Source organism: Rhododendron vialii, chromosome 13a, assembly GCF_030253575.1.
Source record: "Rhododendron vialii isolate Sample 1 chromosome 13a, ASM3025357v1".
Classification (NCBI taxonomy): domain Eukaryota; kingdom Viridiplantae; phylum Streptophyta; class Magnoliopsida; order Ericales; family Ericaceae; genus Rhododendron; species Rhododendron vialii.
In genome coordinates this window covers 31,170,886-31,197,334 of record NC_080569.1, presented here as the reverse complement: position 1 = coordinate 31,197,334, position 26,449 = coordinate 31,170,886, and the positions used below count along the sequence as shown (strand labels likewise).

The 26,449-nt window shown below is 37.8% G+C and overlaps 3 protein-coding genes and 1 long non-coding RNA gene across 4 annotated transcripts; 1 reads left to right on the top strand and 3 right to left on the bottom strand.

Annotated features, from left to right (window-relative positions):
• Positions 1-348: 348 nt before the first annotated feature.
• LOC131312587 (uncharacterized) lies at positions 349-3,312 on the bottom strand. Its single transcript, XR_009195916.1, has 3 exons — positions 1,519-3,312; positions 1,266-1,417; positions 349-745 (listed from the first exon to the last, which is right to left on the bottom strand). It is a non-coding gene; the product is annotated as an uncharacterized LOC131312587 (long non-coding RNA).
• Positions 3,313-7,500: 4,188 nt separating this feature from the next.
• LOC131312586 (uncharacterized) lies at positions 7,501-8,389 on the top strand. The gene has a single exon (XM_058340466.1). The coding sequence runs from the start codon at positions 7,697-7,699 to the stop codon at positions 8,165-8,167; it is 471 nt and encodes a 156-aa protein (XP_058196449.1). The 5' UTR covers positions 7,501-7,696; the 3' UTR covers positions 8,168-8,389.
• A 600-nt stretch (positions 8,390-8,989) lies between these two features.
• LOC131312585 (uncharacterized) lies at positions 8,990-15,773 on the bottom strand. Its single transcript, XM_058340465.1, has 8 exons — positions 15,229-15,773; positions 13,812-13,919; positions 13,066-13,710; positions 11,360-11,439; positions 10,199-10,615; positions 10,027-10,113; positions 9,844-9,938; positions 8,990-9,439 (listed from the first exon to the last, which is right to left on the bottom strand). Exons 1-8 carry the CDS (start codon positions 15,233-15,235, stop codon positions 9,379-9,381), a joined length of 1,500 nt encoding a protein of 499 aa, XP_058196448.1. The 5' UTR covers positions 15,236-15,773; the 3' UTR covers positions 8,990-9,378.
• A 2,378-nt stretch (positions 15,774-18,151) lies between these two features.
• LOC131312584 (signal peptide peptidase) lies at positions 18,152-26,102 on the bottom strand. The gene is made up of 12 exons (XM_058340464.1): positions 26,022-26,102; positions 25,350-25,508; positions 24,556-24,671; positions 24,309-24,460; positions 24,108-24,193; positions 23,311-23,438; positions 22,306-22,356; positions 20,974-21,060; positions 20,794-20,863; positions 19,937-20,073; positions 19,646-19,723; positions 18,152-18,495 (listed from the first exon to the last, which is right to left on the bottom strand). Exons 2-12 carry the CDS (start codon positions 25,387-25,389, stop codon positions 18,421-18,423), a joined length of 1,020 nt encoding a protein of 339 aa, XP_058196447.1. The 5' UTR covers positions 25,390-25,508; positions 26,022-26,102; the 3' UTR covers positions 18,152-18,420.
• Between the last annotated feature and the right edge of the window lie 347 nt (positions 26,103-26,449).

Here is a 26,449-nt window from a genome sequence, read left to right as displayed (position 1 = left end):
CGCAAATTTGTGAGAATGATTAAAACACCAAAAACAACAAAATGAACGATATGGATCATCACAATTGTGTAGCTACTGTACAAGAGGCCCATTTTTATAGAATAGAATTATATAATACTCCTATACATTAGTTGTTCCAATTATAAGCAGAACAAGATTGTTAGCTTTGGTGGTTTGAGATGTATGTCAAGTCCTCAAGGACTTGAACCTCATAGAGATTATTTTTTTAAAACCAATTTTGTTTCTTATTTATTATTAGTTATTCCAAACAAAAACATAACATGACTAATGACTTTGGTGGTTTGTGATGTGTGACAAGTTCCATAGGAGTTGAATTTGGATCACCGAGTTACGTACGGATACCCGACACTTGCACCTGAGTCCCATACGTAAGATTTTATGGGACTGACAGAAGAGCTATATTTCTTTCCAAAAGGATAGAATGGAATGTGGGAGCTTCTTCTTGGAGTACAAATAACCACGTTTCATAAGATAAACGAACAAATAAAAGATGCAAAGTGACAGGGGAAACTGTTTTCCCTTCTTCTTCTTTTTTTATAATTTATCTTTTCCCTCACAAATGAGGAACACAAACTAGTAAGGGAATTCAATTTATTTTTCAGTTTCCCTTCCTTTCTCTTTCTTTCGTTGGGTGAATTTCCAAAACAGAATCCTCTACCTGCAATAGAGCCATTACAACATCAGCAGTGCGAGATCCTTCTCGCACACAAAGAACAATGATTTGCTGTAGATTGATCAATTGAAAAAAAAAAAAAAAAAAAGGAGGTGAGAAGTTAGATAAGAGTCTTTTGTTAAACTTACTATGAGAGATTCCAACCAAAAACTGTTCCATACACTTTTTTTTTTTTTTCTGAAAATGTCAAATTCATTTCATAACAAGTCCGAAGGCAATACAGACTCCATTAAAGATACAAGAATGAACCAAAACTACCAAGACTTCGACACAGGCACCCCTTGCAGAAGCGAGACCGACGAAACGTCTAGATTAGGAACCAATCTAAGTCCAGGTAGTAGAGAATTTCAACGGACCCAGCTCAAACCCGAGGAGGCGCAAATGGAATCTGGACGGTATCACGGCTGTGGACCAACACCGCGATGGACGAAGCAACCACAGCAACTGAGAACCACCACCGAGAAACCCAACGAAAAACAACGAATCAAACTCCAGACCATGGAGACTTATTATCCTACCACCAACACCCATCGGATCTGGGGAAACCAGACCGATACAGACCCGGACTGACTTGGCGAGTTGCTGCCAATCTACTGCATATGATCTCCAAGCATACAAAGTACATGTCCTCACCCTTCAACGATTGCATAGTCGTCATTGACAACCTTGGTATTTGACGTTTGGGATTTAAGCGACCAATTCTTATCGGCCACAATCCTCTGCCTGATCCAAAATCTCGCTAAATATCCGTATCTAAGACTTAAGCAAACTCATAACAAAATCAATAAACACAGGCATGGAAAAATAAAGGTGCAAGGCCTAACCATTGCTTCTCATGAAATTTACACCTTCCACTTTACTCACATCTGCAGGTGAAGGAACACATCCCAGCTCAACCCACTTAGTGATTATAATCTCAAGCCTATCATGAATACAAAAAATTATAATAAGGCGCTAAACGGCCAACCATGGTAAAGACGAAAGTAACACTTTATTGTGCGAAAACAAGTCAGGAGTATATGTCCATTGGTACTTCAAGGGTCATTTCCAAGTGAAGACCAAAGTACTTCCCTGTCACAAATGAGGCTATTGGGACAGTTGGTGCCATGAGTATTTGCTGCAGGCAATGGCACCCAATTACTGAATTAAAAGTCGAACTGATTTTGATAGCAAACAAGTGGTATCAGCAGGTGAAAAAGGCAAACACAACCAAAAAGTGGTTTGACTAACCAAACCGAGCCTTGTGTCCCAATCAATTGGGGTGCGCAGAAAGTGGTTTGACTGATGAGCAAAAGCAAAAGTGAGAAGTTAAGATAGAAACTAGTTATCTAAGGGACGCCATGATATACACCCATTTTCGGGAGTTTTATCATTTTAACATTATTGGAGACTTTTCTTTGTAAGGGGCAACAACTATGGCGGCCAGCCTGCCAAGCAAAGAAGTTGAGATACTTCTCAGGGGAACTTATCAAATCAGGAAAACAACCAACCTTAGTTAATGTTTGCAGATGCACATGCTTCAGCCCTTGATAAATTCCAATAAGGTCAATTGCTGAGAGGATTGGGTACACAACAAAAGGCAAACCTGCTTGCAACCTTTCAAATTAACAAGACAGATACTAGGTCAGATAGAAAGCTAGGAAAAGCACAAGTGTCGTTATCCAATCAGCAAATTTTGATCACATCAGTTAATAATTCGCAAGTATTTGGTATCTCCTGATGACATTCATGGGCATTCTAAGAGGTAAGGATACGAACACAGACAAACAGAAATGACATTTTCTGAAAATTAGGATGTGGACTTTGGAGACAGGTTGAATACGGAAAGCATACATATTAATGTCAATATAACAACTCTTGTGACAAAACTAGTAGTGTAGAATCAGGAACAAAAAGCATACATAATGCATTCCGTAAATAAGGAAAATAATTTGTGTACTAAACAATATTCAAGACAACTTTGACCCTGCCCCGACACTTAAAACGACATTTTGACCCCCCTCCCCCCAACATATCCAGCGTGTCGGGACTTAAAAAATGTAAGCAAAAAAAATGGGCATGTCACACCCCTCTCCTGGGGAATGTGTGTGTGTCTCGGAAATGCAGGACACAGATATGTGAGGCGTGTCGGTAATCTGTATTTCTTTGATGGAGGAAAGGTATCTACGAATAAGATTGAGCATGGTGAGATATTTCGTAACCTAGGAAAAGATAGAAGATTTAAAATGTCAAATTGCAGTAATGAGATATACAACGTGGTCAACTTAGCTGTCATAAATGGCTAGAAAATTTATAGAGTAATAACAACAGGACAAGACATCTGCAATATTGCGACCTACCAATCCTTCAACTGTAGGTATAGGAAGAACTAGTAATTAACCTCCCCTACTGAAAAGGGGCAAGCAAGTGAGTGAGCTAGTAAGCAAGCCAAAGCTCCCCGACAATTCCTTTCAAGTCTTCAGCACAATCAGATTCAAGAGAGGGAGAGGCCAATAAAAAGCATAAAGAAGGTGGCCGGTAAAAAGTAAGAAGCTAAGCTGAAGGCGATCGGACCGGATTTGTCGTAAAATTGATATTATTTCGTTTCCTTCCTTATCAGAGAGGGAAGGAACTAATACTAAAATCTAAAGACGGAGAGTCTTATGTCATCCATTGCCGACACTAAAATTCCAGCTACCAACGCAACTTGCCAAATATATTCCTCGTTAACAACAATGGACATAGAAGAACAGGAGCAAGAAATCGTCAATCATCGCATGATATTTGCCGCTCCAACATGATTTTGACACTGAACAACAATCTGAATTCCGAGTTTGCTGATTGTTATGACTTATGAGTTATATGTACATGGGTACATACATATAAGCTAGAGCATCAAGGACATGAACCGCTAAGAGTTTTTGCTAAAAATATGGGCTCAGGAGGTTTGTAAAAATCATGAGAACAAAGTGACACAAATGATAGGAATAAGATCTTGTAAAGAAACGAGATAGAAGTTCTGAAAGTAATAACCTATTGGGCTCTCTAAGCTTGGTACTTGGTAGAAAGTCCAACAGTCGTTTGGGCTTCAGCATTGAAAATCCTCCCTACGTCCACTGTGAGTCCTCCACCCAAGAACTAAGTTTCCATAATCCTTCAAAACGGCTTTCGCTCTCTGCTCTCAATTCTCGCTCTACCTTCGCGCTCACCATCCTCGCACCCATTAGTTTTTGTTGTTTGAGAGGTATTTTAAAAGACGCTTTCACGCTCACCATCGCACTTTTGCATCCGCATTACATGACTTAGCCCAAGAGGCCAGTGGGTCCCTTGATGTCTCAGCTGATTGCTCATCCAACTCTTCACACCTATTAACTGAACGTCACCGGATTGCGCCGACCTTGAGGATTGAATTTGCGCATTATGCTTCCCATATTCCCCGTCCGGATTTGAATTACCAGCCGTACTCCCCGCACTTGACCTTTCTTTTCCTACTTTTTACGAATAACATATTAACAAATCTTTCTCTTCGTACTTTTACGAACAACATACAACATTGTCGGTGAAGTCTCATCTGACAACATCACTCCGTCTCTGTCATGGCTCAAATGCAAGGAGAAAATAAAAATAGCGGACATCGTGACATGTATAGAAAAAACATTCTGAAAAGAGTAATCGGTTTCGAAAGGTATTGGTAACTTTTGTGTACCTTCCGATGAAATGTATGATATTATTGATCTCTTCATGATAAGAATTTCAAACATTATTGCAAATGCACTCTCATTTAATGCCAAAGAGATGAAGGGTATTTTAAACATTTTAGAGCATTTTAATAACAATATGGATTTGAATTGCAAAATTAAATAAACAGAAAGAGACGAAGAGACGGAGGAAGTAATTGTCAAGATATTTCATGTGGAAGGCAGGGCTCAGAGATGGAACTAAGCTTCGTCGTTTGGCGCGCAACCCCCCCCCCCCCCCGAAGTTTCAGTTTCTTTTTTTCAAATTTCAATATATCAATATAAATAATATTATTATTTTTTTTGGTTAAAAACTCTTAGATATTGTGTTTTATATGGGGTATTATTTAGACTTTTAAATGCTTTGAGAAGCTGTCTGTTTGGGGTCCCAAAATCCGGATCCGGAGAAAAGTGCGTTTCCCAGGATGTAATTATTTTAAATCCGCAACGTTGAAAACACTTTTGGACGGCTGTGATTGTACCTACAGCCCTATAATGCATTACACTACAGGGTTTCCGATTCCCCCAAAACCCAACCCCCCTCTCTTGCACGGTCTCCTATAAGCTTCAACTATTAGTCTTATTTCTCTTTTTATCTTTCTTCATTCATTACTTAAAAAATATTTCTCAAAATCCAAACTAAACAAACTATTAGATTCCCGAACCTTCGAATTTCACAATCTTGTTGTTCATAATTCAACCCCCGTATTTACGAAATTCAGGTTACGTCTCTGACAGGGCTTCTCTACCACGATACTTCTATACTATTTGATTGGTTTAAAATTATTTTTACGTATTCCAGCTGGATTTGTTAGTACTAATCTTGGGGGGGAATTGCTGTTCAGTGGGGGTTGGGGCAATTTATGCCTAATTCATGGGACACTTTTTCCAAATTGTCCAGCCATGGAAAGGAAAAGAATAATTCCCGATACATGGTATTGAAGACAAAAATACCCCTCTCTATTGTAACACACACTCAGGGAGCAATGAACACACATTCAAGGAGCAATGTACACACACTCAGGGAGTAGTATTATATGATTGAAAGTGCAATATTATGTGATTAAAAGAGCAGTGAAGTTACGTCCAATGATTCCCAAGTCAATGAATTTCCACCAATACCTTATACATGATGCCGTTTTGGATTTTTTTTTTTTTTGTGTTGAAACATTTGGTTTTATCATTCTCTTAGAACTCTTCAACGAGAGCCCTAGAGCTAAAAATTAATTATGATTCTTGAGGATAAAATGATCAGAAAAATAAAATCTTTGCACCAGTTCAACCGGATTGAAAATCGGAACACTTAATTTTTTCATTTGGTTTTATGGTTCTCTTAGGGCTTTTCAACGAGAGCCCTACAGTTAAAAATTAATTATGATCTTTTAAAATAAAATAATAAGAAAAATAAAATATTTGCATCGGTTTAAAATGATTGAAAAATTGAAACACTTAATTTTTTCATTTGGTTTTATGGTTCTCTTAAGGCTTTTCAACGAGAGCCCTACAGTTAAAAATTAATTATGATCCTTTAAGATAAAATTATCAGAAAAATAAAATCTTTGCATCAGTTCAAAATGATTGAAAAATTGGAACACTTAATTTTTTTCATTTGGTTTTATTGTTTACTTAGGGCTTTTCAACAAGAGCCCTACAATTAAAAATTAATTATGATCCTTTAAGATAAAATGATAAGAAAAATAAGATCTTTGCATCGGTTCAAAATGATTGAAAAATTGGAACACTAATTTTTTTCATTTGGTTTTATGGTTCTTTTAGGGCTCTTCAACCAGAGCCCTAGAGTTAAAATTAAATTATGATCTTTTAAGATAAAATGATTAGAAAAATAAAATCAGTTTTTTTCTTAAATGATCATAATTAGGTTTTAGCTCTAGGGCTCTCGTTGAAAAGCCCTAAGAGAACCACAAACCAAATGAAAAAATTAAGTGTTCTAATTTTTAATCCGTTTGAATCAGTGCAAAGATCTTATTTTTCTGATCATTTTATCAAAAAGGATCATAATTAATTTTTAACTCTAGGACTCTCATTGAAGAACTCTAAGAGAATGATAAAACTAAATGTTTTAACAACAACAAAAAAATCCAATCCCAGATTCAACTTAGATCCATAGAAGGGGCAATTTAGATTCATAGAATGGGCAATTTAGGTCCAAACCTAGATTCAACTATATATCAACTCATGATCTTATACAAGGGGCAACTTAAATTCATAGAAGGGACAACTTAAATCCATAGAAAGGGCAACTTAAATTCATAGAAGGGGCAATTTAGGTCCAAACCCAGATTTAACTACATATCGACTCATGATCTCATACAAGGGGCAACTTAGGTTCATAGAAAGAGTAACTTAAGTTTATAGAAGGGGCAACTTAGGTCCAAACCCAGATTCAATTTAGGTCCATAGAAGGGGCAACTTAGATTCATAGAAGGGGTAACTTAGGTCCAAACCCAGATTCAACTACATATCAACTCATAATCTCATACAATGGGCAACTTAGGTTCATAGAATGGGCAACTTAAATTTATATAAGGGGCAACTTAGATCCATAAAAGGGGCAACTTGGATCCAAACCCAGATTCAACTACAAATTGACTCCATGCATGGGGAATTTCTTTTTCTCCGTTTCATGTATTGGGAATTTTGTTTTCTCCGTTTCATTTATGTGCAATTTCACAAAAACTTGAGGATATAATAGTCATTTTAGGTGGGCCTTTCCATGTATTGGCAATTTCTTTTCTCCTTTTCATGTCTAGATGAATTTGGAAAAAAGTGGTCCATGAATTTGGCATTATTTGCCCCTCTTACCACTGTCTGGTAATTCCCCCTAATCTTGGAGGGTTAGAAAGAAATTAATCGTGGGACACATGGCAGAAAAATGCGAAGAGGCGGCTGCATCCTCCTTTTTACTACACGTTCGGAGACAAGAGCATTGACCACTAAAACAACTTGTTTTCCTGTTCCACATGTTCGACGTTAACTTTTCGATTTCCTTTAGGAAACACCACGCGTTTCAACACTCCTTCTCCTCTCCTTCTTCAACTGGGATTTCCAGTTCCTTCCCCTATATATATATATGCATGAAAATAGAGAGTTTACAAAGTTAGAGAGAGAGAGAGAGAGAGAGAGAGAGAGTATTAGGAAACTATCCCAATTTCTAAAATCCCATCTTTGTCTTGTGTGGTTCTTTCATTGATTCATCTCCCCTGTTCCAAGAAAGGAAAAAAATTACCCAAAGTACTCAAAAAAAGAACTCTTGGAGATTAAGCCGATGGACGAGATTCAAATAGCCAAATCAAAGGCAGAAATCCTCGACAAACTCACAAACTCCGGTAACTACCCTGACAACCCTACCGGAAGGGTCTCAGCGAAACTCGGCGGCGAGGAGGTAGACTGGGAGAGGATAAGCGGTGTCACGGCGGAGCTGGCCAGGTGGAGGGCACGGGCCACCAACCGGGACTTTTGGACCGTGTTGGAAGAGACCGAGATGAGGGTGACGGTGGAGCTGGCCAGGATTTTGGAGCCCACGTTGGACCCGGTGCTTAAAGGGCTGAGGGAGGTGGTGGTGGAGGAAGAGGAGGAAGGTGGTCTTTGTGGGGTTTGTCAGGAGGAGATGGAGGTTGGTGAGGATGTTAGGGCTATGGGGTGTATGCATAAGTTTCACGTGTTTTGTATTTACAAGTGGCTTAAGCACAAGAATGTGTGTCCTTTGTGTAGGTACTCTGGTGTCACCGACCAATAAAAAGACAGAGAGAAAACATCTCTCTTTTTGGTCGGTTCTTATTTGAACTTGTTATAGGATGTGATACGTATCGTCAATTCATATTTGAACTTGTCCAATATCTTACTTGGGTCATGCATGCACCCTCAAAAGTGAATTCCAAGAAGCAGAGTTCAACAATCGACGGTGATCACTTGATCGGTTTTTATTTGAATTTTTGAAGTTGATCGGTTTTTATTTGAATTTTTGAAGTTCGTAGTTGCTGGTGATGCCTTTGTTGTATCCCAGGTGTTTGTGTCATGCTCGTATCATGCATGCACCCACAAAGTTGATATGAAGCGCACATGGAGAGTTTCAAAATTGTAATTGATTAATTTTCTTAATGATTCTCTAGGGCTCTGTTTTGGATGTCAAGTCCAGGTACTTTATTAATTCGTTATTATTTCCACGATTTTTTTGGCGTTCAGTATTCATAAAACTTGCACAAGAGTGGCATGGTTGTTAGTACTGAATCGATCTTTGAAAGGTTTCCATGCTTGTTTACTGGGGTTTTATTTATTGATCAGTAAGCAGTGCAGTTTGTTGACTCAAAAAATGCATCATCAGGGTAAAGTTTTCCAGAAACTTTCGACGACTCTTTCACCCAATCCACATTTTGCAGGATACACAATACATGAAAGATAACCTGATCAGACACGATATCCGTTGCAGCCAAGCACCAGAAATAGGACACGGGAGTCATAGACACATTTGAAAAACATGTAGACCCATAGGATTTTAGAAACTGCTTATCCTCCACAAATCCCGTCAATGATCCGGCCTAAAAGTAGTATTAAGTACGCGTTTACAAGCCTCTAGAACTTCAATAAAATTTTCAGAACCATAAGGAGCACGTTACAACAGTTACCTTTGTTTCACTGTTATACTACAGGACAGAAGCACCACCCAACAATAAAAATGAGCACATCAAAGTGTTTTACTACAAGAATGAAACGAATTATGTACATCATCTACAAACATGTAGGCACCGGAGGGGAATCTGAAACATCTATGGTGCTACTTACAATGGTCCCACTTGCTTTACAGCTGAAGAATCATAAAACACAGCATTTTGAAATTTACAGCCGAAGAACGTCTTTTATGACATACACTCGGGTCTCAGTTCCCTCTCTCTTTCTCCATCGGAGATAATCTTCAGAAGACCCTTTTGAACTTCCCCATCTACAGCTTTCTTAATCCTCAGAAGAACAAGTTTCATCCTCGCTGAAACTAGATGGTAACTCCACTGTCGATCTAAAGTTTATACCAAAATGTCAGCAAAGCAAGTAGATTAAAATCACAACAGAACCAGAATGTCAGCAAAGCACTCACACTGTTCTCATACAATACGGTTTGATGGGATCGTGGATTTGTGATGATATTCGTTCAGGGAAAGAAGGATAAGTAAGATAAATAGATAATACAAGTACAAGAATATATGTCATGCCCTTGAAATTTTTTACACCCGTTCTTTATGTCCATCAGTTTCACCTTGATACTGAATAACAATCTGAATTCCGAGTTTGCTGATTGTTAGGCAAAAGCGTCTTTTTGCTAAAAATAGGCTTAGATTTGTAAAAATCATGGGTACAGAGTGATACAAATGTTAGCAATAAGATCTCCCAAAGAAACAAGAAATTTTTTCTGAAAGTAATAACCTTTTTATCTGATTTGTCCATTGCGGTGCCTCAGACATTGATCTTTTCTTTGCATGCAGCTGCTGTGGAAACTCACTCCGATCTCTATTGGCAGCCTTCAAGTATCAAAGAACAATATGGGATCAAAATCAAGATGCACAGCTAAAAATCCATGAACGAAAAACGGACCAAAAACTGACTCACCCTAGTTTCATTTGTTGGGCGAATCATTGCACTGGCTGAGTTGCAATGCTCATTAAAAGTTCTCCTCTCTCCGTAGTACTTATCATCCTAGTCAAACGAAGAATATGATTTCACAGTTGGAGCTCCAAATTATAATACAGATTAGCAAAAGACAAATAGTTCAGATAAAGACCTTAGCCATCTTTCCAGAGAGCTGTCTATCCTCAATAAGAGTAGATGTGCTGGGCTTGAGGGCTATGCTAGGATATTTGGATTCACAGTGTTCTCTATGGGCGTCCTCAGGGCTTACATAATAAGAGTTATGTGACCAAGGCTTCTTTTCTCCACCAGTAACTTGAAGGCCATAGGGACCTCGATTGTGGCTAGAAACAGAAGCTATTCTCCTCCTTCCTTCACTGCCACGTTTAGAAGTTTTACTACCATATCCAGACATTTCACCAGTAGAACCTTCATCCTGTTCTATTGATAATTTCCGTCCGGGAAAAGGATTACTATTGTTTCGTTCATATGGCCCACGCATAATTTTGAAGCTAGCTCCATCCAACTCTGAGTTGGGTGAGGTCATCTTGGAATCTTTTACTTCATACCTCTGTGAAGGCATAAAAATGGAACAATAAAACTTCTCAAATCTTAAATGGCATTGGACAGAGAAGGGAGATGAGATACAACGATCATACAGAAGCGACAGCATTTTTAAATTTGTGAGTGAGACAACTTAACAGAAAATCCAACAAAATTCAAAAGATCAAGAATTATAAGCAACCAACCCAAGGAAAAAGTAAAGAAAAAAAACTAATAGTTGTTTGCTTCTATCAACAACAAAGGAGCACCAAGTGCAGCAATTCCAGCAAAGCTAGGCCCGGTTAAAGGGTTGCCGAGGCCAGTCCAAAGTTCACTGCAATTTTAAGCAATAAGCAACGAAAACCAGTAGAGTTGTCAAACCACCTTAATTTCTACTCCCAATGATGTGCAGAATCGAATAAGCCCATTGTGTGTTTCTCCTTTCTTTTCTCCTGAATCATGGTTAGAATTTCATATAGAAAGTCTTGAAGACATTCAAATCAAGTCAACGAGATACAAGGTTGGCTTGACCCCAGATTCAAGTTGAATTGTAGAGGAATAATAACTTTACCAGCTTCGGTAAAAAGGTTAACTACATAAAGATGGGAATCAGTACGTAAACATAAAGAGGCTGACCCAGCGCAGGACTTGGAAAATAAAATGCATGAATTTTCCCTTTGTAGATCATTGTTGATAGCATAAGATGTGAAGAAAGAGTAATATCAGTTATTTTGACCAAGAGAGAAGACACATTTTTACAGCTTCCGCTTACCATGCCAAAATTAGGTTGGTTGCAGATTCTAGGAGAATCTGGGGAGTGGCAAAGGTCTGCACCACCAAGGTCAGAAGCTTCTGCCAAAGAGTTGACAAGGACACATGTAAGACGATAAAAACAGCCATGTTAAATTCATAGAACATCAAACTTGTAGAACTAGGAGGACGTCTGTATATTGGAAAGTGTTAGCATAAGCAAGAAAAAGAAAGAAGCAACTTTAAAAGTATTAAGTACAAAGGTTGTATGCCAGCAAATAACATTCCTGTAGCCAATAACAAATTCATAATAATAACAATGAAAATGGTTAAATATAAAGCAAATAAACAGAGAATGTAAAGGGTCTCTCAGCACTTTGATCTCTGAGAACGGGACCGTATATTTCAAAAGCAAGTTCCAGAGGTTATGCTGAAACCACAACTCCACTAAGATCTACCCCAAGAGCAACGGGCAGGCCAACTGCAAAAGCATCAAACAAGGTCGTGTTGAATGGTATAAAGAAGTGCCTACGAAAGCTAAAGGAAAGTGGGTGGAAGAACTACCAAGTGTAGAGGGCGTACAAGACCACTACGGTGTGCAACAAGGGATACCCCGATGCCTTGGCCTACGGAATAGATGTCGTCATAACTCTGAATATTGGCCTGCCTACTATCCGAACTGAAGAACTCGACGAAGAACATAATCCACAAGTGTTGGAAAAGGACCAGGACTTCAACCCTGCTGGAGAAAAGGGAAATCACTCCTAGCATCTTCCGAAGCAACCAACTTGCCCAGAGTTACAATCAGGACCTCTGCCCTCATGAATACTTACTTGGAGAGTTGGTTGCGAGGAGAGATGATGAGGAACACTAAGGTTTCTAGAGAAGGAAAACCCAGCCCTAAGGAAAGGTTGTACAAGGTTACAACCGAAGCATACCACTCAGAAGACCTGCAGGGAAATAAGTTATACTACGGTAATGGAGCATGGCAAATACCAGAAAATCATATAATTAAATTGGTTTAGGTAGTTGGCAGTAGCTAGAATTAGAAGAAATAAATTGATGCAAAGTTTGCTTTAGTGGAATAAAAAGTAGTCTTCGTTATTCATTCATGTTGCGCTACTACTTTTTAGAGAAGAGTTTTCCTTCTTTTGTATCAATGACAGCCCTGATGACGGCCGAAGTATTTTTACCTGTTCTCCTAGTCTAGCTAGGTTGGACCAGACTATATTTGGGGATTGGAGTAAATCCCACATGGCATAGGTATCTTGGACGCCAAGTAAAGATAGCTCCATAAGGCAGATCATCTTTCAGCCAAAGGTAAGCACTCAGATTCACAGAAAGTCAAAATCCCTCTCTGGTTCTCCTTCTCTCTCATCAGTCTCTGACTTAAGCATCAAGGGTTATCCGACTGCATTTGTTCTCGCCAGAACCCTACTCAACACAACTCGAAGAGCTTTGTTTTCCTAAGGTTAATACCTAACCCACCATACCAAAAAACATACAAACATGTACAATCTAGAAAGCTAAAACTAAATGTTCTATCATTAAGCACCAAAACCTATTATGAATGGTCCAGTTCCGGTGTATGGAACTGAATATAATCCCCTTTTTTTTTTTTTTTGATCGGCAACTGAATATAGTCCTTGCCATAACACACAAAACAACACATGTATTTACTTCTTTTTTTTGGTTTATTTTTATTGGAATGTAACAATGCTTATTTACCATTGACTGGATCCCTCATTGAGGACTCAAATGCACCAGGAGGAAGCAGGTCAAATACAACACCAAGTGGTGGACCATCATCCCGATAATGCCTCCCCAGTTGCCTCTTAACAGCGGTAATAGCAGCATTTTCAACCTGACCCTTCACTTTTAAATATCCTGAAGGCCCAATTCTGGTTCTTATGCCCATCGAATTTAGTGGCGCAAAGTTGACATTGGGTGGAAGGTGTCTTGAAGTTGCCATATCCAAAGGATCCTCATTTTGATTACGAAATTTATGTTGTAAAGGCAAGCTGCTTCCCGAAGATGTATCACTGTCATCTCCATCGTGAGGACGCCCATGATTATAGGCAAGGCCAGGAGCTGAAAAATCTTGGCCAAGAAACCTTCTACTTTCGACCTCCCTAGGTTCAAAATCCTTGTTATCCCCTTGTTTGGTGCTGCCACATGAATCCTGCCTATGTCCACTGACATGGTCTTGTACAATGATACTTGAACGATCTTGTCTTCCAGTTGCAGCTGTTTCACCATCCTGTTTCTTGTCCTTCAACCTTCTGTGGCAAAACCACCCAGAAACTTGCTTTTCTGACAGCCCTACTGACTCTGCAATTTGTGATTTCAATTCTTCCGAGGGATATTTGTATTCTGCACAAAAGTAAGCATTTTTCTTATAACCTTTCAGGTAAGATCACAAATTGTGTGGCATTATACAGCAAGATGAGATATGGCGATAAGAGCACACATACCAATGTAAAATTTCTCTAAAGCCTCAACCTGAGATGGTGTCTTGAACCTTCTTTTCTTGCTTTTCTCTGGAAGGGCTTTGTTGTCTTCAGAATGCACTTCAGATGACTCTAAAATATTAATAACAGCACATATGTTATAGTTAGTATCATACAATGCCACCAGCCACCACAAATTCTCACCAGCTGCACAACAAATTGCACCTGAATGACATTTCATATGGCTAAACTAGGTCACCCACTTGGCACCTCTTTTTGAATAATATTTGCTCTACATACCAAGGGAAAACAAACTGTGTATGACTGGAAGAGCATTACGTTATTCAGAATGCACAATGTACTTCAAATGACAAGGAACATCGAGGGAAAGAGACACATAACAATGCGTTCTAGAACCAACAACTATGGAAAGAACTTTTTCACATATATAACTTCTTATTCCTTGATCCAACACCTACTCATAAGGCCTACCACATACATTCCGCTATTTCACCTTTTACTGATGCCAAATCAACCCCTCCTCATTGTCCTCAATCTTATTCTACAGAATCTACACCTACAAATGACATGGTTTACAAATATGTTTACCTATCTCATACTCATAAGTCGAGAAATATAATCTCTGTCACTAGTGTAGTACATAAGCCACCAAAAGTGTACAGTCAGTCACTCAGAGTATTTACTCAATTTTTTGTTCAGCTGACCACTTTTCTTCTTTATAGCAACATGATGATGGAAACTATACCTCGGCCGCATAGAAGACCAAACTCGGTTCAACCACATTCCGGAATTCGGATCATTAAAAAATGATACAAACTCTGGAATGCTTGACAGAAACACAGGAAACATTTTTGCTGCTACAAAAATAGCAGAACCTATTCATTTGTCCAGCGAAAAAAATTTGACAAACCCGAGTGGCAAAACAAAAGTAATGCAACTATTTGTACGCTAAGATATGGGAGGAAAAAACACAAATGTTGTCTTCGTTTCAGTGCCAAAAACCCAAGCCAGCCAAATTGCAATAGGAAAACAGATCAGTCAGATACATCAAACACAAACATCAGTACTAGTCTACTACAGGTACAAACACAACAGAATTGCAAACTGAATTGATTTTCACACTCCCCTTTTAGAGTGTGGTTAGTAATTGGAGGGCGAAAATCACTGGCCCAATTGTGAACTGTATACATGAAAATCATAACCAGAAATAACCCCAAAAACCCTATTTTTTATTATTATTTATAAGTAGCCAAAAACCCTAATTCAAACAGATCCCTTTCGAGATTTCCCCCCACAACCCTAATTAAATTATCCAGGAAAAACAAATTCCAATCAACAAACTGGGAAATAATCATATTGCTTGCTATGATAGGCTTTCAATTCAATTGAAATCGTTGACGATGATGAAAGTCGTCTATACCTTCCATTGTAGAAAGATTTCTTGGGGGTTTTTTTCCCCCCCTGTTGTTGTTCGTCTTGTAGTTGTGGGTTCCTCCTCAATTGACTCAACAAGCCAAACCCACTAGGCGGAGAACGCAAGAATGGCCGGGCCTCCTCCTAAAGGGAAAGATGATGAGAGAGAAGAGGTATAGTGTATTTTGTCGATACATATCTGCATTTGCACACAATTAAGGAGAAGGAGAGAAGGAGAGAGAGAGAGAGAGAGAGAATTGCTTTTTGTTTATGTGGGAGATCGCTTTCTTCGTTTGTTTTCTTTCCTGTCTGTCAATGCAACAGCTTTCACTAATGACAGTTTTGGCTCTGTGTTGTTTAAGCTATTTCAAGAACAAGGTACACCTGTTTTTAGCAGTGAACAAGGGTATTTTTATGTGGAAATAGTCACAATTGTCCTGTCTATAGGGCTGCCCTTGGTTTATGTAAATCCGACTTCTGGGTTTTTCTCTCCTCGTTAGGATTTGGAGGGGAGAGAGAGAGGGAGAGAGAGAGGGAGAGAGGGAGAGATTCCTGCCAAATGGGCATGCATTGGACTGGATATGACCTTAGGGTTGACCCGATATATCATGCAATTTTATCTCTTTTGTTAAGCAATAAAATGAAGAAGAAAAAAAAGAGAGTAAAGTTTTCAGTTCTTAGAGAATAAAATTTCGGAATTGTCATTCACACTTCCATATGTCATAGCCCTTGTCTTCTTTAAACAAATTTTTCATGAGTAGGAATTAGTAAATTCAAGAGGAATATTACATAAAATAAGAAAAAAAATCCGCAGTATATTTTGTACAAAATAGGAGTGTCAATTGTGAAAAGTATTTTCTCAAAAGAATTATTATTTTATATGCTTATGTATGAAGGGGATGTTATATGACATCACTCAGAACCGATGACTTTCTAGTTGTGAATATTTTTTGTAACTGTTTAGACTCAAATTTAGAATAGACGAATAACTATGCTTGTTTGTCACAAAAAGACACATTTTTTGGTTTGACTCAAGAAAAAAATGATTTGCAAAATCTAATTGATAGTGTCAATTTGCTATGCTAGAGCAATGTTGCTCCAATGGTGCATGTGCTATTTCTCTTTATCTTTTCATAAAATGTCAAATTGCTATTTGTGAATTCTATGACGAAAGAGGTAAAATAAAATTGTATCAACAGCTCTATGTCGTGCTATATTTGACACAACAATTTTTTTTGTTTTTTGGGTCAATCGGAAATTTAGTTGACACAACATATGGCTATAGGTAAATGCAGAAATGCTAACCACACAGAGAGTATGTGCATAGATCGTGCACATACGGCTCGGTGGGGCCTATTACGGGGTTCCTACAAATAATCCAAGCCATCCATTATCTTGAAGATAATTTTCTAAGTCATCACAGGAAAAATCAGCTCAATCAAATATCTCTAAATACTTAATCTAATCTTTCAAATTTTCGCTTATACTTGATTTTGAAATCTGAAGAAACATTTAGCCAATTGGATCAAACATTTGTAAGTATTCGATTGAATTGATTTTTAGCGTGATGTCTTAGGGCATCCACATCAAACACGCTACATCTTCTTCAAAGTTAAAATAAAGAGAAAACAAGCAAATTCTCCCCTGCATCAGCCTCTTCCCCTCTCTCGCTACTTTACAATTTCCTTAACTTTGCTACAGTGCCTAGTGGTAAAAAACGAGGCACTATTCATCCATCTATTTGTTACTTTATTATTTATTTAGGATCTTGTAGAATAGAAACTTGATTATGAAAGCCTTAAAGACAAAAATTAATTATGACTTTTTAAGATAAAATGATAAAAAAATAAGATCTTCGCACTGATTCAAACGGATTGAAAATTGGAGCACTTGATTTTTTAGGCTGTTTATATAGTAAAAAATATGGCTAAAAAATTAAATACTCAAATTTTCAATATTTTTGAACCGGTGCGAAGATTTTACTTTTTTTTATCATTTTATCGTAAATGATCATAATTAATTTTTATGTCTAAGAATCTCATAATCAATATTGTTTTGTTTTGGAAGAAGAAGGAAATAATATATTAATAGACCACAAGTTGGAATAGAGAGTCTGATTCAATATGCCTTTCAAAAGTGACTAGCTAAAATAATAAAATGACATTTTAAGGTGTAATTTGGTCTGAAATTTGGAGAGACCGGTGCAGATGCTCTTATAATATCATTTTAAAGCTAATGGAAGACTTGGATTGTTTGTGGGCCCCACAAAGCCGTATGTGTACGATCTGTGCACATACAATATGTGTGGTTAGCATTTCTGAGGTAAATATAACATTTGTTTATCCCACCATTGGAGACGAAAATTTGGAACTTCATGCTATATATAGATAATAGCATCATATCACCAAGTAATATGTAGTTGCCAAGTGACAAATTGCTAGTATTCGTCCATTGTCCTCCCATTTTTACGATCCAAACTGCACTTAACTTCGCTAATTTACCTGTCTTTTTCGTTTTCCTTTTTTTTCTTTTCTTTTCTTACCACCGTACACACAAGATGCAAACATAGCATTACTAGAGAAAATCTTTTTAACGGCAGATTCGTGAATAATTATTTACGGAGTCAATCGTAACCTTTCAAAAGTGTTTTGAACGGTCTAGATTTTAATTCAACTTTTTCTGGGAAAAAGTTGACTTTTTTTCCGGAAAAGTTTCCAAACAGTCCAGAACACTTTTGGACGGTCGCGATTGATTGGTACTGTAAACAACTTGTTCAATACGTTTCTCTCAGCATTACTATATACACAGTACAAACATCACATCACAAGTAGCGTAATTTTGTGGAGTAAGGTCACCAACAAAAGCATGCAGGTAGGTGATCTCACTACAAATGCGAAGTCCTAAACAAACTCAGATTCTTACGCTGTGAATTTCCTGAGAAACAAAATCCGAGCGCTCTTTTTGTACTTGTAGATACCAAGGGGAAAATAATGTTATCTTTGGATGATACTGTCGAAAACCAGAGACACATGGTAAATCTAAATTGATAATCCTGTGAACTCTAAATCAAAACTCTGTTACAACAGCATTGGGGCGCCAGGCCATGTCAGAAAATGACCGGGCTGCAAGGCTTTTCAGTCCCCCAAGAAAACAACTGTATTTCGTAATCAAAGCAGGCACTGGTTTATCATTTTGAGGGTTACTCCACTTTCTTGCTCGATGTGGCATCATCGTCTTCAGACGTGGCAGTCTTAGACTCGTCAAAAGCCAACAACTACAAATGATGAGCACAAGCAATCAGGAAAGAATTCAACCAAGTATCAATCACACAAGCATAAGATTAACAGTTCAATTGCTAAACCTCTGAACAAGTTTCAGTACATCATACTAGTCTAACTTTCAGTGCCTTTGCTAAATGTATTGCATCTCTGCACTACTTGGATCATTCCGGTATGAGGAACAAACGTGGGAACACGGTACACGTTACACAGGTATGGCATCTACAATGCAGGACGATAGTAGACTCGTATACCCAAATAGAGTCGAGTATTTTTCAATTCAATTGTGTAAAAACACATTTCTAGGAACATGGGCCTTTTCTTCTAAAAAAAATTGCACTAGCAAAGCTCTACTGCAAAGTTTTGGGGTCACTTCAAACTACTAAATTCAATACACTGTAGCTCAGAATACAACATAGGTTCCAAAATGCAAATGGCTAAGGGCATTCATGTAATTATGGGTAACACCGCAACAGACAGCTTTAGTCCTAAGTGCTTGAGGTTGGCCAGATGGATCCCTTTTTTACTGTTGGTAATTCATTGTTTATGAACCTATCCCCCACCTATATTTAGGCTTCAGACGAGCTGTGATGAAACACAAAAAATAGTATATCCAGTCTCCGCTTCATATAATCAATGTTATTTTGTGCTATACCGTAGGAGATCGACTTCATTTTATATAACAAGACTTGAATCCTCATGCACATTTACTAGGACATGCGTCCACCACAACCCTTTTTCATTCACGACATTTTTTCTTCTAAAGAATAATATAAAACATTAAGAGCCACTCATTTTGCATAACTGCTATTTAACTAAAAAAACTAAGATATGTCACACACTGGAGATTCGTTGGAAACATACAAAACGTATATGATATTTCCGAGCTTGTACTTGGAAGTTCAACTTGGTACTAAACAGGAATCTGATATTTCCGAGCTTGTACTTGAATTTCAACTTTGTACTTAACAGGAAAGAGCGAGACACAAGAGGCAAGGGGAACTCTAGACTATGCTTGGTAATTATGAATAATGTCCTTGCAATACATACATGCAGGTTAATTTAGCGATTCCAAAGCAGGATTTTTCTCTGACAACTAAGAACATTGACGACAGAAAATAACAATATGAACGCTTATGGACAAACCTGTTTGACATCTCCATTCCATATGCAATGAACTGCCAAAAATCCAATAACAGCTGGTACTATGTATAGCAGAGCAGGCTGAAAGTGAGATGGAAGTATATATAAAACGGAAGAATGATTACCAGGAAAGAAAGAAACAATAATGAAGAAAAGAAAAACAAAACTTTCACAGCGTAGGGAAATTTCCTCATAAAGGTAAATCTTTTGAGTACAGATGAGCAGACTTGTAAATTGACGAGTGTTCTTTGGTTATATACGCCAATAAAATTACAGCAAAAAGACAACACGCACCTGTGCAGCTTGAAACCAATTCATGACAATGATAGTAAGGACCACACCAACAGCATATCCCAGAAAAGCACTATTGAAATACTGGCTCTTTTTCCCCCTGGACACATCAAAACGCAATGCCAATGCTACAAAAATGCCTGAAGGAAAAAAGGGAGTCAAGACACATAGAAGACCAGTGTAAATATTAAAGGCTTACAAAACAATATTTTATCAAATACTAGAGATATTAGCAAGTGATTTAATCATAAGTAAACTAGCTTCCTGTGAAAGTAGTGCGTAGAAGCAATCAAAAGTAAAAAAAACGCAAAGAAAAATTTGGGGCATGCTCACTCACGTATGGAAAGAAGCATATTGCCACCTAGTTATGTTTACTTTCACTGCAATCAACCGACGTGTCATAGGAAAAGCATTCATCAGACTCATGCATAACAAAATCAACGCCTAAAGGCAACACACCACAAAGAGGAGGGGAGCTCATGAAAATCCTTATGAATTTTAAATCAAATTATTGTGCTCATAATTCAACATATAATTACACGTTCTCAACCTGCCTACAGCAATAATGTGAGCCTCAAGAAAGTGTACTCAAAGAAACTTGGTTCACCAAAGGTTGTAACTCCAAGCATATGTTGCACACATCTTGAAAACACTGATACCGCTATGCAGTATCCAGATTGACAGGGTCACCCAAGCTTGTTAAAATAAATGCAAGATAAGTTACAACAAAAGGTGCCCAGTCAATTGACACAAGCCTGAGACCAAACTCTCACAACATATCAAGAAGCAGAAACAGAAACACTAAACATGACCAAATTTAGGGAAAAGGATTTTAAATCCAACTTTAAGTTTCAACAAACCTGGAATCACTATATCTCCCAGTCCAAGCATCGAAAACGGACGCGCAGAATCAGCCGTTGGGAATAAAAGCTGCAAAGAATAACGAATTATCGCAATCAATACACTGAAGTATAACAAAACTTCGTGATTTCAAAAATAAGTTCAAAGCACAGAATATTCTCATCAACTGACAAACTCACCTTTATAGGAGCATCAAAAGATTTTGCGACACTAACCATCACAGGGGTAAAGAAAACCCAAAAGATATCATACACAAAAAGCCCACACTGCAGGTTTTTTAGCACAAAGCAAAAATTAGACAAAAGATGAACCACTAAGTGAGTAAACTATACTGAAGGACAATAGGGAGAAAGAGGTTGAACAAAAGCAGCACCAGAGAACCCTACAAACTCTAAACAATAACATTTGTAAGGTTACCATCTCAAGAGTTTTTTTGCTAGTACACAAAGTATCTTTTCATGTAAAACCTCTACCTCCAGCTAAGACTAAAAGATAGAGCAGAAAATAAACAAGTAGCATTTGGAAATGAAAATAGAGAGTAGACTCTTTAGAAATGCATTACTAAAAGACAAAAACCATCCAGGGACTGTTTTGCAGGGCAGCCAGGGTTGGGGACAAATTCTGTCACATACAATGTAATCCAATATGTACGATCTACCGCCAAAAGTGCAGGAAACAAAAAGAAATCACTAAAGTAGAAGAGGCAGCATGAAAACTTAGAATAATTCATCTTCTGCTTTTCACAAAATTATTGTAGAGCAAAGTCAAAGACACGTATTATAAAAACTGATATTCAACTGCAGTAAGTATTTCTTATGACTATGAGCAACAAATGAATTATCTCGATGAAAGTGCTGCTATGCACATGCCACGTGGAAGGCTCCATTAGCCTCTAAGGACATAAAATTTTCAAGTACACTAATCTGAATCTGAGATGGCAAAACAGGATATGGAACCTATGCTTTTGAAACTTGGTGGTATTTTGTGTTTGTCTTCGTATTCTTCATGTGTACCTACCTCAAGTTAGGCTCTCAACATTATTATCTTGCCACCCAATAAAAGAATTTTCTGTGTACCTAGAGTAATCCAACCATCCTAATGTAGAGCTTAAACCATCATGATCAAAGAGAACACATAATTAACTTCTAAAGGAAGAAACAAACGAAGGGAAAAAGAAAAAACAAAAGAAAAGGCAAAGGCAAAGTATAAGAAGAACTAAAGCTTTTCCAGATACATGTTGGTACAGTTATACTCCGAACATAGTCAGCAGTTAAGTGTATGAAGCTTAAGTGGGCTTATTCACTTGCAGAATTTTCAAATAACCACACTTTTACTCGTCAAACTACAAGTTGAAAAAGTAGGGTAAAATGGTTATTTAATCAACTAGTTTCACTTTGGATGATTTTGAAGTTTTAAGGTCGCTGGCTAACTACGAGGCTAAATATAAAGAAAAAGTTGTCTCTGGACATCCTACGAGAAAATTAACTAACTAGATATCTCCTACTTCTTACAAGTAGGATGGCGCCAGTCTTAAACGATCCAAGTGACAGCATTTCAATTCCCTGCAAATTCATAAAAAGTAGAAAATTAAGCTAACCAATTTAAAGTTTCAATGTATTATTTTGGATCAACATATTCTCAGAAAAAGAGAGGAGACAAAAAAGAGATGTGTAAAAACTTGAAGAAGACATCAAAGAAATTTTAAATGGCAATATGCAAAATACAAAAACAACTTGCATAATTACAAGATCTAATTACAAAATCCAAACAAAAAAAGACACACAGAATTAACTAACAAGGCAACAAATCCTGTATGTGACTACAAACCCTTTGTCATTCACTATTTGTTTAAGACAAAATCAAGAACTGTAAGGGCAGAAAAATCTCATTAAAACAAGGAACAGCAATCAGTTTCCTCCATAACTAGGAATTTAGATGGGTTTTAAGCCCTATAGCAGCCTTTTCAGTTAGGAAGAAAAGCATTACCATACATGTTTCCCGTTTTCATTTCCTGATAAGTGCAAAACAACAGAGGATTGAGGTAAAATCTAACACAACATCCAGAAAATGCAATGTACGACCAGGGGCAGCTCTAAGATTTTAGTTAAGCAGTGAAAAAACAACTGTACGCAATTTTTCGTGACACAAAACTCTATGTATAAGGCTTTTACCTAATTTTTCGAGACACAACATCCAGAAGGTTTTTATTTTCGTTAAAAACTTATCGAGCCTAATTTATTTTATTTTTGTTGAACTATACCTTCTACTTATACACAAATTCATGCAAATTTTCATCTTCTTTGACTTCACACAAATGATAAAGTGCAAGACAATACAATAACAAAATCAAGTTATACATCAAAAAATACAAAATTTTAGTGTATTTTTCTAATCCAGGGGGTTCACTTGAACCCCGTAAATACCCAATAGAGCCACCCCTGTCTAGGACTGCCACTGAAAAGTAAGGACACCATATACAAATAACAGAAATACAACAAGTGCTAACGCTTTCGAACCTGGATGCAGAATGCGAGGCCCAACACATTGTTAGCTAGCCAATGCTTCTGTGAAGCATACCACGCACAGAAAAAGGTTCCAGGTATTCCTGCGATGATCTGAGACCTTGTGAACTCAACCTCCAAAGCTGTGGAAGAAATGCGTAAAAAAAAAATTATACATATTCTACTTATTGCATGCAAGATACTGCCAACTGCACCATCATAAAGCAAAGAAAAGAAAAAATCTAAGAGAGATTGTGTGTTGAATATTAATTATGAAGCACAGACCCACCTAAATGGGCGCCAGGTTTCATATCAAACACGGATAGAAAACTGACATGTCTGGATATGAATCAAACATGCCACATGGAGTGTCCTAATGGTTCATCACACAAAAAGACATTTTCACCCTTCACTCTCCACCTTTCACCAGCTTCAATAAGTTGCTTTACGATTAGCGAGCCCTTTTCCATTGACTAAACCAATCACATAAATTTGATATACTAAACTCGAATTGACTCATGCCTATGTGAATGAAGGCTTAGAGCACAGTCCCACCATGACCAAGATTTATGGACTCTAAGATGGAATAAAAAAAAACTTCCATACATTCTTTGGTCAGTGTTAATGTGGACTGACAGAAATCACTCTGCAGTAACAAAAGCATCCATCAGCTGAATTAAGTATCAATGTAGAAGGTGCTAGTGCTGAGAAAACAACATTACACATGACGAGCAGAATAGGATCTCCAGGAAAAAAATAGGAGAAAAACATTTAATATAAACAAAAGGAAGGAAAATGAGGAGGCCACATACAACGGAAATATGGGAAACGCCAGACTATTAGGTCCTCATTCCAATGATTTGGCAAAAAACGTCTGATTGCAGGTAATAGTGTCGCCCTGGAAAATTGACATAAAAGAAAAAAAAAATGAAGTTAACAAAGCAGACAAACACATTGCAGAAAACTTGCAACAAATAATAGATAGTAGAATGGCCCATACGGGAAGAACATACGAAAGAGCGACGATCCCAAGTACAAAGAAGTAGCACGTCAGAACAGCATTAACCAAGTCTTTTGATACAAACTTAAAGAGTAAGAATAATGATAACAGCATTGCACTCCCAACCAAAGGGAAGCGCATGGCATGTTCATTAGACATTGTCTCCTGCACATTAAGATATCACATTTGAGCAAGGTTAAGCAAATAGAAAGAAAGGAAAATGAAGACAGGGTGCAAGAGGGATTGCCTATTGTACTTACTGAAGGTGGAGTTGCCTTGACCGAGCGGTAGCACCCCACGTAAACGGTGAGGCAAGCAGTCAAAATGACATTCAAATTTGGATCTACCTTTACAACCAGTGGTGCCACAGTTAAACCTGCAGCCATTTGTAATATCATGAAGCCATGGACCACATAATCCATCACTCCAGAAGAGTGGGACAAAAATGCAGCACCTCATAAAGCATGAAATGAGGCACTGGGATACCCTAATATCTAATCATTCAACAGCATCATTGTAGTGAACATCAAAGGTGGCACTAGAAACTAAAGGACTTCATATTCACCACCATTGGTTGACTCGCGTAGCCAAGTGGTACAGTGCTACCAGGTGGCATAACCATCTTGCAAGAAAGATGACAACTAGTCCAGCCACTCAGGGATCAGAAGCTCATTACGATTTACTGCTACAGGCTTTAGGTGAAGCACTTTATGCTGCTTATCTCTTGTTTCAACATACATTAAGATGACTTGAAGGTTTATGCTATTTAAGAAGGAAAGGGACAAAGAAAACATAGGGACAATCTATACTGGCAGGCATACACACCCAACATAATAGAGAAGCTTTAGACAATAGCTGACTGACACACCGGCCTACACAAAATAGGAACCCCAATGATGCCCAACATGCCATTTCACCCAAAACTTACAAGTCCACAACAGTCATAATGCAATCAATGAAACATAAACAGATTAAGCCTCACCAGACTATGACTATCCCCAAAAAATGCATAAAAATTCTAACAATGATCAAGAAAATGGGATCAGCAGCCCACCTGCTAAAGCAAGATTCGCAACACGCTCATGATTCTTCATCGTAACTATCAACGACAAATGTCTCTTATCAAAGGAAAATCCGGAAGTGCGTCGATTCTGCTGCAGAATTTTGACTGCCCGATGCTACTGCCGTCTCTGTCACGACCCGACGCAACGGTCTGCGAGTGATACAAATACGAGATCAAAATGGATTCATTTGACCTAATTGTAATCTTTTACAAGTATGAGACCAAAATGGGATTCACTAATAAAATTTAAACCTTGATAAGATTCTGATTCTGAGTATCCTATTACAACATATCCACACACACACATGAAAAAAAAAAAAAACCATTTCCAATGACCTCGCTGCAATCTTTAAAGATACCAATCCGAACTAAATCACCAAAGATACAAAATCACTCAGTCTTTAAAGATTTCGAGAATCCGAACAAAATCACTAAAGATACAATCTTTTCTTGTAAAACAACATTCATGATATCGAAATAAGTAATCGTGTAAAGAACCTCAATTGCCGAACTAGGGTTTCCCGATAATTGACAGTACAGAGATTAGGGATCAACGTATTGACTTGCAAAACACGGTGCATACATAAAACAAACAAAATATATGGAGAGAGAGAGAGAGAGAGAGAGAGAGAGAGAGAGAGAGAGAGGTATGAAACGGCTTACCAGAGGAGAGAGAAGCAGATTGACTCTCTTCGTCTCTCTCTAGCGGTAGCAGGACAAACAGATCAGAGAGAGAGAGAGAGAGAGAGAGAGAGAGAGATCTGTATGGGGTTTTACAGAGTGGAGGGGGTTAATGAGAGACAAGGGGTAACGCATATCCTGAATTTCATTTTGACGTGCGGGGAGGCCGAAAAACCAATTACATGTGGCCATGTCAGCATCCCAAAGCTATATTCGGACATTTCCCACGAGCGATCATTTCAACTAAATTATAAAAAGTGATACTAGAAGTGGAGAAGTTTTAGAGAGACAACTTGTTGGGTTGTTAGTTTGGAAATTTGTTGGGTTTGATTTTTGGATAATTAGTGAGGAAAAAAAATGGTAATAATTGAGGACAGAGGTAATGAGTGGAGCGAAATAGAGAGAGAAAT